A 12,268-nucleotide genomic window follows, 5' to 3' on the forward strand; every position below is an offset into this window, starting at 1 on the left:
TTCTAGAAAATTCATAGGAGCTCCTTGTTAATCTGTATTCGGTTTAAGGTTTGTATAATTCTGGAAGTGTCAAGCAATTTCGTATTCACGTATTGTTTTTGTATTGTTTGTTTAACTTCGCAATCGCAGTAGCGCTCTTGAATTATTGTGTGGAAGCTTAAAATCACTACGCAAACGAGGATACTGATACAAAATGGATGTTCATTACTACCCCCAGTATCAATATAATCCGTCAGAAGAATTGGCCAAACAAATGTTTGCCCAACAAGCCCTGGCCTCGTCATCTACCTATAACCGTGAAACATCAGAACCACATCTTATGCCAGTGCCTACAGGGACTCCATGGAATGTTCAAAGTCTTCCCTGGAGCTTGCATTCTCCACCTAATCTAGTGCAATTCACAGCTCAAACCCATGAACAACCCAAAGCCAGTCCAGTGTTACATTGTAAGAGAAAGAGTTTAGATATGGAACCAGCCATGTAAGTGAAAAATATACATGATTTTTAACAACATCACGTTATATAAAAATACACATATATGTAAATTTGAGTAACTGAAACTAGTCCATAATAATGTAAATATGTACCTAAGTGTTTAGTGGTTATGTTTTTGTAACGTATGACGACCCACACGGTCGAACGGTGTATATTGAAGATATTTATTTATAAAATGAATATTTATGATATTTTTTTGTTCGAAGCTAATTAAGAGAGCATTAAATGTTACGTTATCTATTTTAGACCAGCTAAGCAGTTCATAACAGAGGAGAAAATGGCAGCACACTTAAATGGTCTTCACATATCGTCAAACTATACACAACACTCCCTGGCCTCTGAGGATGTTATGGAATTGAGTGTGGAGCCAAACGTAATGAGTATCAGTGAGAAATTGAAAGGTCATACCATCGTACTGTCGGAAGATGTGAAGAAAGTACAAGAGGAACCTATTTTACCCCAAGTACTAATGGAAAGGTATGGTTTAAAAACATATACACAAAAAAACGTGTAGTTGCCTGTTTATCATAATTAATTTCTGTATATTACACAAATTGTATAGAACGATTATTGTGATAAATTTTATTGAATACAGAATAATTGTTATGTTTTTCAATGCCAAAACAACAGAGTTATTCTTCTTTTAGTTTGAGAGAGTTTATGGATGGCCAACATCATAACTTAAGTATTTTCGTGAGTAGAGCTAAAAATAATGAAACTACGTTTTTTTTATATACCACTAGCTCGACAAACAAGCGTACGGCTCACCTGATGGTAAGCTATTACCGTAGCTTATAGACGCCTGCAACACCAGAAACATCGCAAGCGCGTTGCCGACCCAATCCCCAATCCCCCCAGGAGCTCTGGTCACCTTACTCACCAACAGAAACACAATACTGCTTGAAAACAGTATTATTTAGCTGTGGTCTTCTATAAGGCCGAGGTACTACCCTAGTCGGGCTGCTCCATATTTTGAGCAGGAAATTCCTGCTGTGCCCTACCTCAGTTCAAAGAGTTCTCGTTTTTAAGAATTTAAACCCTATAAAAATACCAGTGACAATATGTCCTATCATACTAATATTACGTAACTTGGCAACAATGGATGGATGGAAGGATGTTTGTTTCTCTTTGAGGTAAAAACTTACTGGCCAGAGATTCAAACAACACAAAGTAATATTTCTGTTTTTTCATATTGACATATAGCAGAGAGTATTGTAATCATTAAAGTCAGTGTTTTGGCATTATATGTAACATTTTATGTGGGTACATTTGAAATGATTCTAAATTAAAAATAATTTGTCCACAGATTACAAAAACCTCAGATGTCACTAGTAGTATGGAAGCCCAGAGAAGAGGTACTAAAGAACATTGTAGAAGAGAAGGAACCCCAAGAAGAAGAAACACACAAAAAGAGGAACGGTGTCCTGGTCACAGAAAATTCCAGAATAGACATGGAAATGTGATTTTCTTACATATTGTGTAGTTTAAAGTATTGATATTTATATCAGTTAGGTTGTGAAGATGATGGGTGTATTTATCTAATAGCATTTTTTTAAACTTCTATGAAGAAATTATATATCCGACAACTTGTAGAGGAGCAGCATGGTGAATTAAGAGCTCCAACCCTACTTCCAAACAGTGTATGAAAGCATATACTCAGCAGTGGGTATAAGCTTGTAAGAAAATATTGAATTCTTACATTTAAATTGAAGTCAAAAGTCATGTTTGAGTACTGAAAACCTATATTCATATGCCCTAGTACTTTTTATGTAACATAATTATTTAAAGTCACACCTGTCCTCTTTACAATCTTTCTCTGCCGGGTTTACATTAAGCAGCTGATTGCATTACTACAAAGTAACACAAAATATTGCTTGAAAACTAATTGTTAACATGATATTTCCATCTTCGTTAACTAAAGAACTTTGCCTTCAACTTCAGGCAATGGAGGACATCACAATGGCTGCCATATTTTTGACTTAACAAAAAAATGACAATTCGGAAGCTAACATCAGCTTTGGAAGAAGAAATTTCTAGAAATAGTGTAAGTTAGCTGAGTGTAAATTCGGATTTACAATATTTATAAAGACTTACATAGGACTATACGCTCTTTAGTATATTTAAGAAAGATATTGGCTTTTATTCATAAAATACGTTAAATGGATATTTACTGTTTTAGACTTTTCCCTCAACACTTTCAGTTACCCCCAAACAAATTATTATATGCTCGTGTTTTACTGTCATAAACAAATTTAAGAACTAAACTAAACAAATGCATTTAAATGTCAACTTTCTCCAGACCTCTTGCAATATCTCATCAGTAAACAAAGACCTGCCACATACGTGTGAATGTATTTAATGTATACCCCTAATATGACTTCAGTGTTCAACTATTCATGGTGTGTTTTGTATAAAGAATACGATATTTACATTTTTTTTTCTGTTAGTCATAATAAATATAAATCAATTCTAACAAATCCGAACAGGAATGATCGTAATCGTGGTCAAAAAAACTAATATAAAGTCAATAAAGATTGAAATTTTAAATAATTCTCTATATTCTGAAAAATTTTAATTTTTGTAAGCATTTTTTTGTTTAATTTTTCTCATAATTACCGTGTAGCTTTTAGGTTTTATTATTAAAATAATTGTATTTGTCATTGATTTTTTTTTGTCATAAATGTTGTTGATATTAATTTTAATGTTATATTCGAAAAATGTATGTAGAAGTGTTTCAAGTACGATAGATTGATGTAAGAAAAAAGAAGAAAGGATTAAATAAATACTTGATTAATAGTCGCGTTTCTTTTATTTCTCGTACCAATGGTTTCCTTATTCCTTTTTACGAAAGGTTGTCAAACATACGAATGACATGATGGTAAGCAGGCATTGTAGCCTATAGACGTCTACAACACCTTAAGCATTGTAAGCGCTTTGGCGACCCTGACCCCAATCCCCGAGAGCTCTGGCCCTCTTACCACAACGCTACTTGAGAGCAGCGTTATTTAGCTGTGATCTGTAAGGTTTTGAGCAGGATATATCCTGCCGTACGTACCTTAGCTTTATATATATATTTATAAATACTAGCGGTGCCGGCGACTTCGTCCGCGTGGAATTAACCAAAAAAAAAGTTATTGTTCGGTTCGCAGAGTTACAAAATAAATTTTGAAAATATAAGTAGTCTAAGTTACTCATTATTACATCAGCTATCTGCCAGTGAAAGCCCTATCAAAATCGGTCCAGCCGTTTCAGCGATTAGCCGGAACAAGCAGACTTACAGACAGACAAAAATTGTAAAAAAATGTTATTTTGGTATGTGTACCGTGTATATGTCCATATGAATTTATTAAAAAGCGGTATTACAAAGAGACTTCGATTTTATTTTTTTAATGTATAGATATACCTATACAATCAGAGGTAGAATTAACTGGCCACTCAACTAAAAGGCGATATAATTTCTTTATGTTAACTTGTTGACGCCGCGTTGGCGCAACGGTCACAGCACTTTTGTGGCTGTTGCGAGTTCGATCCTCGCACATGACAAACATTTGTAATGGTTACACAGATGTTTGCCGTGGTCTGGGTGTTTGTGCAGTTCAGGGGAGTGTGGGTCTCCCCACCGCGCCTCGGAGAGCACGTTAAGCCGTCGGTCCCAGTTATCATGTACACCTAATAGCGATCGTTATTCATAGTAGAGAATATATCCGCCAACTCGCATTGTAGCAGCGTGGTGGATTAAGCTCTGATCCTTCTCCTACATGGGGAAAGAGGCCTGTGCCCAACAGTGGGATATTACAGGCTGAAGCGTATGTTAACTTGTACTTTAAGTGCTAGGCGCAAAATTTATAAGTGAGTATATATATATATATATATATATATATATATATACAATAATAAAAACAATCTCTTAATCGTTTTGTTTGTTGTAATACAACAATAATGAGATTAGTAGAAATTTGACATTCCAGCTATATATTCTGTAAGGATACATTTACTTTGAAACGTTGTGATACCATTCCTTCGATTTAAATCAAGGTGTTAGGGTACCGTGATTTCATTTACGCAACTTGAGCAGGCAGGGCTGTGGCACTTGCGGACGTTGGGCTTAGCCAGCGTCACGTAGGTTGAATGCTTGATATCCACAAACTATTATTCAGTACGCAATCCAGTGTTACAGACGGACTAGTTCTTACCTAAGAAGGTCACGAAAAATCGCAGAAGATGTACATCAGAGAGATATGATCGTTACAAAGTCTCGAACGTTCTGCGAAATAGGTTCGCTACATCTTTCGAGGTTTTTATCAATTTGTTTAAGGTACAAAATGTAAGTCTGAACCTAAGAACCTTAAGAAGAAGGTTAGCAGAGAGGGAACTGAGATCATTTCAACCAGTTCGAGTCCTAGAACTGACCGTAGCACACAAAACAGCGTGACTTAAGTTTTCTCAAGAATTGTAATTGGTCTTCGGAACTATGGTAGGTAGTTCTTTTTCTGAAGAGTTAGAAATTGCTTTCCTGCTTCAGCTTGTAATATTCCACTACTGGGCATAGGCCTATTTCTCCATGTCCAAAATTGCTTTGCGAGTTCCTAATTGGATTATGGCAAGAGAGGTTTCTGTGTTGTTTGAAAGAGGTTAGATTGTCCTCTTAAGGCTAAATAGTGAAATCCGAAGAAATCCAATCTTAAAAAGAGCCAGATCTTGCCCCATAAGGGCTAAGGTGGCAACACTAATCAGAAGAACTGTCACATGAGCATCGCTCAGGATCTTGTCCTGTTCCCAAAACTGAAAAGACCTATGAAAGGACGGAGATTTGCAACGATTGATGAAATAAACTGCATTGTTGGAGGAGTACAAGGCTATAAAAAAAAAAAAAATTGCACATGGGAAGTGCTTTAGGGATTGTAAAAAGCGTTGGCACAAGTGCAATGTATCTAAGTTGGATTACTTTGAAGGGAACAGTATAAATATAATAAAAATATAAAGAAACCTTACTTTTTGAATACATCGTATACTTATTAAACTAGGTTAAAAAACAAAGGTTCGATTTAAAAAAAAGTACATAAATAATGTCACATGTTTAATTTTGAACGTCATTTAAAATTTACATTTATTTTAGTGGAATACAATAACCAATTAAGATTTTTAAACAAAAAAAAAACCGTTTAAATTGTACTGTGTAAAGGAATATTTAATACTCTATAATTATATAATAAATATTAAAAAATTTAGTCTTCGGATAAAAAGTATTTGCTATTAATACATATACGTTATAAAATCTTTAATACTTAATTTAAGCGTAGTAAAATATGTCAAGACAAAATAACAACAAACTTACTTTAAAAAATAACTTCATTTTATTGTTTTAATAATTTATTTACAATTAGTCTACAAAAAACTCGGCTATTTGTCTTTGAGACTCAAAATTCGATTTTTTAATTTTATGAATATTCGACACAATCACGAGCTGTCATGACAGCTGTCACTCATAACGGTTTTCGTTTTCTAATTAATAAATGGAATGAGATTATTCACGATACAATTTTTTTTTATGAATGAATATAATAATAAAATCCTATCCGATATTGAAATTTCACTTATTACAAGATTTAATCCACACTTATTATAAACATCACAGTATTTATTTAAAACACACCATCGATATACTCTTCAAGAAATATTAATAAACGTATTTTATAAAATATTTTTCATTTAACTAAAAACATAATTTGCTAAAAAAAATATCTATATTAATTTCAAAATTAGGCACCTATATATAATTTAGATATGGCATACAAATTCCCCATTATTGATACATATTAACTTTTACAGTTGCCGTGTCTAGATCTCGCTTCATGTTTTCGAGTTGTTTGATGTCTTGGACGGAGGTTTCGCACTTCTGCACGACTAAAGAGTGGTAGAAATGTATCGCAAATGCAACGAACACTATTAATACTGAAAAAAAAAGATTTTTCATTAGAAAGCCTGTACATAAAACGTAAACATGTTCTATAAAGTCATTAATAAATAAATAAAAATCTAGGTTAATTTTATATAATATCATTAAAATATCTTTAAATGATTGTAATTAATCACCTGGTATGACAATAACGGTGGCTGCCGTAGCCGCCGCGAAAGAGTAGTCCCAAAACTTCACCCAACATAGAATAGCTATTTCCACTAAGAATAGGAACAAACCTGGAATAAAAAAAATAATAAATTAACATTCTTTTTTGCAATTTAGGGAAAAAATTAAAATACTTAATACACTTTCTTTGATAGTTTACATTTTTTAGGCGTTCTTGACATTAAATAAAATAAAATCAAAGGCTATAACTCAACGGCCCTCATTTCAGAAATCCTGCCATGTCAATAATTCAGAAACATGCACAGAACAAACACAACGCCAATAGCCTACAGTGTATTGTGACCGCTTGGACCACGCGACGACTCTCGCTATATAACACTTTTTAAATAGAAATTTATACATATATTTGTATAAACACTTAATTTTTCTTTTACGAAAAGGTAAAATATAACTTTTGTTGTTAGTATTTTTATGATACTCTGATGTTTGGTCCTTCGTGTAAACTACGTACGATCACGATTACAGTCACGATTCAGCCTGTAATATCCCACTGCTGGGCCTCTAGGCATCTTCCTCCGTGTAGTAGTAGCTTGATCCACCAAGCTCTACTGCGGGTTGGCGAATACGTACGTACAAGCATATACGCTACGCTTCAGCCTGTAATATCCCACTGCTGGGCATAGGCCTCTTTCGCCACGTAGGAGAAGGATTGGAGCTTAATCCACGACGCTTCTCCACTGCAAGTTGGCGGATATGTTCCACCCTGCTATGAGTAACGATCACTATCAGGTATTTATGATAACAACCGGGACCGACGGCTTAACGTGTTCTCCGAGGCACGGTGGGGAGACCCAGAGGGATTACCAGACCGGAAATAAATATTTGTATAAAAAACACAAATATCCATTCCGAGCGAGAATCGAACCCGCGACCACACGCACCATTATACCAGAACGGTCGTCAAGCATTATTCTAGTTTGAAAATATTTACCATATTAAATGATAAACTTGGCTATCAATCCGCCCATTGTACTATACAATAAGTCTGTAACTATCTTTCAGCTTTATTTACAATCCATTTAAATGAAAATCAGCCGTCGAAATGTATGTATGCGCATAACTTCCGAACGACTGAACCAAACGGGAAAATCCCGTTTTTGTGTTTTGTTCTACATCATTTGTAACCATCATTAGGTTTGGTTCAGATTCTATTTGTGATACATAACAGAGTATAAATAAATAAACAAATAAGCCTTTCCTAAGCAATGGAAAGGTGTAGGCTGAATAGATCCAAAAGAAGAGGTAAAAATAAATACATATATATTTTTCCTCACTTACCTAACACAGTACTAAACGCCCAAGCGAGTTCTATGAAGCCCCTCATCCTTTCATGGGGAGAATCCCTCAAGGCGCGGGCCGGGGCCCCCGGGCTGTTGTCCATCTTGCTAACCGCGTCTATATTGGGCAGCAAGTACGTTGATATCATGAGGGCGAATATGTGGACCGCTACTAGGACCGTTGTGCAGACCGCGAACATTACGAAGAGCCATTCTGGAACGTTCGTCGGTTCGTTGATCTGTAGCTCAACCATCGCTACCATTGCGAAACCTGGAATAAACAGGAATAATATGAGGGAGTGTATAATGAGTCGAAAGAGTTCGAAGAAGTTCGATTTTATACACTTAATGAATTAGGGATAGGCCGTTTAAAAAAAGCTGTGTGGTTACGGCATTAAAGAATATAGCCACCCCCTTTCTTCCCGTGGGTATCGTAAGAGGCGACAAAGGGATAACACAGTTCCACTACCACCTTGGAACTTAAAAAGCCGACCGATGTCGGGATAACCATCCAACTGCTGGCTTTGAAATACACAGGCTGAAGATGGGCAGCAGCGTCTTCGGTGCGACAAAGCCAGCCCTGCGGTCACCAACCCGCCTGCCCAGCGTGGTGACTATGGGCAAAACACACGAGTTTACGCCATTTTTGGCGCGTACTTGTGAAGGCCTATGTCAAGCAGTGGCAGTGGAGTGTTATGGGCTGAAATTATGATGATGATGATGATGATGATGAGGCCGTTTAAAGTATTTGTAAGATCATGGAATCGATTAACTTGAGTTAATATCAAATCAAATCTTTGAAAAATGTCTTGATACTCCTGATTAAATACGTTAGACGGGAAATATTTTTTTAATCATAAATCTAGGTATATAAATAAAAATGAATGGCTCGACCAAACGGCTAATTTTTTTTAAGTATGTTCTTAAGGCCCACGAAATGTTATAATACTAAAAAAAATCTATATTAATAAAAATCTATTAAGTTTTGACAAAACGATGTCTGTCCGAGCAGCTAGTTATTACAATAAAACTCATAAAAACGATATAAAATTGATATAGTTATTGAAATATTCTTGGTGATCCAGATTGTTCAAATACACCTACAGCACAATTCACATATAAAACGATTTTAAATTATTTTTCACTCACCTGATAATAGTTCAGAAGTGGTAGCGGTAGCTTTGAGCTTGGCTCTAGACATGTGCAGTCGTCTCCAGGACAGTCCGTCCGGCGAGGCAGGTCCAGGTATTTCGTCGGTGTACGCGGCCACTGGCATCGTTAGTGCCACGTCGCTGACACTCTGGAATTATTACAATATTTTATGATTTGCTATTTATAATTTAACAATACTTAATATTATGTAATAATATATATATAATATAATGTATATATGTATTTATGTGCTGTGTGGCTACGGCACTAAAGAATTTAGCCACCCCCTCTCTTCCCGTGGGTGTCGTAAGAGGCGACTAAGGGATAACAAGGTTCCACAACCACCTTGGAACTTAAGAAGCCGACCGATGGCGGGATAACCATCCAACTGCTGGCTTTGAAATACACAGGCCGAAGACGGGCAGCAGCGTCTTCGGTGCGACAAAGCCAGTACTGCGGTCACCAACCCGCCTGCCCAGCGTGGTGACTATGGGCAAAACACATGAGTTCACGTTATTTTTGGCGTAAACTTGTGGAGGCCTATGTCCAGCAGTGGACTGTATAGGCTGTAATGAATGAATGAATGAATGAATGAATGAATGTATTTATATGTATGTATGCATGTATGTGGGTATGTATGTATATATGTAAGTATGTTTGTATGTATGTATTTATATGTTTAATTATTTCAATATTTATTATAAATTTGTTGTAACATGTAGACTTATGCTGACGCTATACGACCATTTCCTTTGCCCTAAAGTTGCCTGAAAGAGATCGCTTTTTAGCGATAAGGCCGCCCTTTGTACCTAATGAATATATTGGTAATATTTTTCTTTCTTTGCTATGTATTATTTCTGTTTTTGGTGTACAATAGTGTATTATTATTATTATTACTAATATCACATCATATAATATTTTTACTGAAATATTTGCTTAATATAATTATGTCCTTTAAGTAATTAAGTTAAATTGATTGATGGCAAATAGACGATTTTGTGGTGTTTAGTTAGCCTATTTCAATGTTTTTTAAATTATATAATTGTTACGGCTCACCGGATGGTAAGCGATTACCGTAACCTATAGATGCCTGTAACACCAGAAGCATTATAAGCGCGTTGCCAACCCAACCCCCAATTACCCCCAATAGTTCTGGTCACCTTGCTCACCACAGGAATACAACACTGCTTGAAAGCATTATTAGCTGTCTATGTCTGCTGTGTATGTCTATGTCTATAAGATCGAAATACTTCCCCAGTCGGGTTAAATTTAATGGCCTAACATGGTACGGTACGATAAAGATATTATATGATAATATGATATGCGACGCGGCGGCTTGTCCGGATAAGCTCTTGTGAGTTTTCGTGGCAGGCTTATGTATAAGTTTTAACTATGTGTTTTTTGTGTTTTGAACAAAAAAAAAAAAAAAAAATTCAAAAATTTTATTTTTAATATGTTCCAATTTTAAATATGATTACTAGTTGCCCGTTATGTTTTGCGAGCTAACACAATTATGAGCCCTTAAAGCCTAGCTAAGTATTTTTTCATAAATCTCAAATGTCTATAATTGCGTCTATCATTCAGTTTTATTTTATTATTCCTATGATTCCAAAAAATAAAAGGATTATTGTTGTACTTATATAACTTTACGCGATCTCACACTATGATTACTTACCCTAATCGATTGGTTACATGGGCATGGACTTTGTAAGTAACCAGGGCTTAGCAGCACCGTGGTGTTAGACTTGTTTGACATCATGCCCGTTGGCGTGATGCTCCCGTTTGGCGTGCAGCCACCCTTCAAGTCGTACTCCAGACTGTGAGGCGGAGTCACTGAAATTGTGGGACTGTCCGCTGCTGTGACCTTGTTTCTGCGAGGGAAAAATATTTTAGGTTTATAATTTTTTATACTGTAAAGATGGGAACCTAGCGTACAGTCTGTCTTATTGTAAGTGGATACTATAGCGTACAGACCCTTGTACCATAAAGAGCATTGGAAACGTATTGCCAACCTTAACCCATTTCTCCTTTCCTGGAGATTTGGCAACCTCACTCACCACAGGAACACGACACTACTTGAAAGTAGGCACTATTATCATCATCACAGCAGCCTTTCGCAGTCCACTACTGGACATAGACCCCTACAAGTTCACGCCAAAAATGGCGTGAACTCGTGTGTTTTACCCATAGTCACCACGCTGAGCAGGCGGGTTGTTGACCGCAGGGCTGGCTTTGTCGCACCGAAGACGCTAATGCCCGTCTTTGGCCTGTGTATTTTAAAGCCGGCAGTTGAATGATTATCTCGCCATCGGTCGGCTTTTTAAGTTCCAAGGTAGTAGTGGGACTGTGTTATCCCTTAGTCGCCTCTTACGACACCCTATGCCTATATTCTTTGATGCCGTAACCACACAGCATTAAGGTACTAATTAATTGCCTATGATCTTCTAGAAGTACGCACTTCCCCAGACGGGTGCCTCCAAATTTTGAACAAGATATACCCTGCCGTATCCCACCCATATTTAGTAGGAATTATGAAAATATTTAGACATGCAAGTATTAGAATGATCACCGGCCGAGTTTTCGCTTTATATGATGAATGTATGAGTAACTGGAAAATTTATTGTTCGCGTTATTTACTAACGTGTGAAGGGAAATGACACATCAACATAAGTAAACATTTGATTTAACATCAGAAACAATGATAATTCAAAAGCTACTTGTTTGTCTGACAACAACGAGATACCTGGCTCTATTTACAAGATAATTATATTATACATATATTTATTTACTAAAACGTTTTTGATTTGCGTTCAACTTTTTTCACATTTTTGATTTGCTCTAAGAATTCATTTTATTACTAGCTGCCCGGACAGACTTCGTTCTGTCAAAAGTTAATATTTTTTTAAATTATAAAAACCTTCCGTAAGCCTTAAATAACATACAAAAAATAAATTAGCCGAATTTGTCGAGCCATTCTCGAGTTATGCGCTTAGGAACATTCATTTTTTTATATAACTAGCTGAGCCGGCGAACTTCGTATCGCCTAACAGTGACTTTTAAGTATTATCACAAATCTTTTGTATGGGAGTATAGAAAAGTGTTGTTTTTAGACTTTTTCAGGATTTTTTTTTTTTTTTTAGAATTTTTCACTCCGTAAGAACCATCCTCGTACTTCAAGGAATATTTATAAAAAAGAATT

General features: G+C 35.9%; 2 protein-coding genes across 2 annotated transcripts in view; one reads left to right on the forward strand and one right to left on the reverse strand.

Moving 5' to 3' along the window:
* The first annotated feature begins 40 nt into the window (after positions 1 to 40).
* On the forward strand, positions 41 to 3,291 carry LOC123663194. The gene is made up of 3 exons (XM_045597891.1): positions 41 to 480; positions 742 to 972; positions 1,802 to 3,291. Exons 1-3 carry the CDS (start codon positions 194 to 196, stop codon positions 1,956 to 1,958), a joined length of 675 nt encoding a protein of 224 aa, XP_045453847.1. The 5' UTR covers positions 41 to 193; the 3' UTR covers positions 1,959 to 3,291.
* Positions 3,292 to 5,559: 2,268 nt separating this feature from the next.
* Positions 5,560 to 12,268, reverse strand: part of LOC123663197 (calcium release-activated calcium channel protein 1-like) — a 41,950-nt gene continuing 35,241 nt past the window's right edge. Inside the window, exons 3-7 of the mRNA XM_045597895.1 lie at positions 10,745 to 10,940; positions 9,067 to 9,217; positions 7,919 to 8,188; positions 6,589 to 6,690; positions 5,560 to 6,447 (exon numbers count right to left, since the gene is read on the reverse strand). Of these exons, the coding sequence (XP_045453851.1) occupies positions 6,299 to 6,447; positions 6,589 to 6,690; positions 7,919 to 8,188; positions 9,067 to 9,217; positions 10,745 to 10,940 (868 nt within the window). The 3' untranslated portion in view covers positions 5,560 to 6,298. The remainder of the gene's footprint in view (positions 6,448 to 6,588; positions 6,691 to 7,918; positions 8,189 to 9,066; positions 9,218 to 10,744; positions 10,941 to 12,268) is intronic.

This window comes from Melitaea cinxia, chromosome 20 (genome assembly GCF_905220565.1).
Source record: "Melitaea cinxia chromosome 20, ilMelCinx1.1, whole genome shotgun sequence".
Taxonomy (NCBI): Eukaryota; Metazoa; Arthropoda; class Insecta; order Lepidoptera; family Nymphalidae; genus Melitaea; species Melitaea cinxia.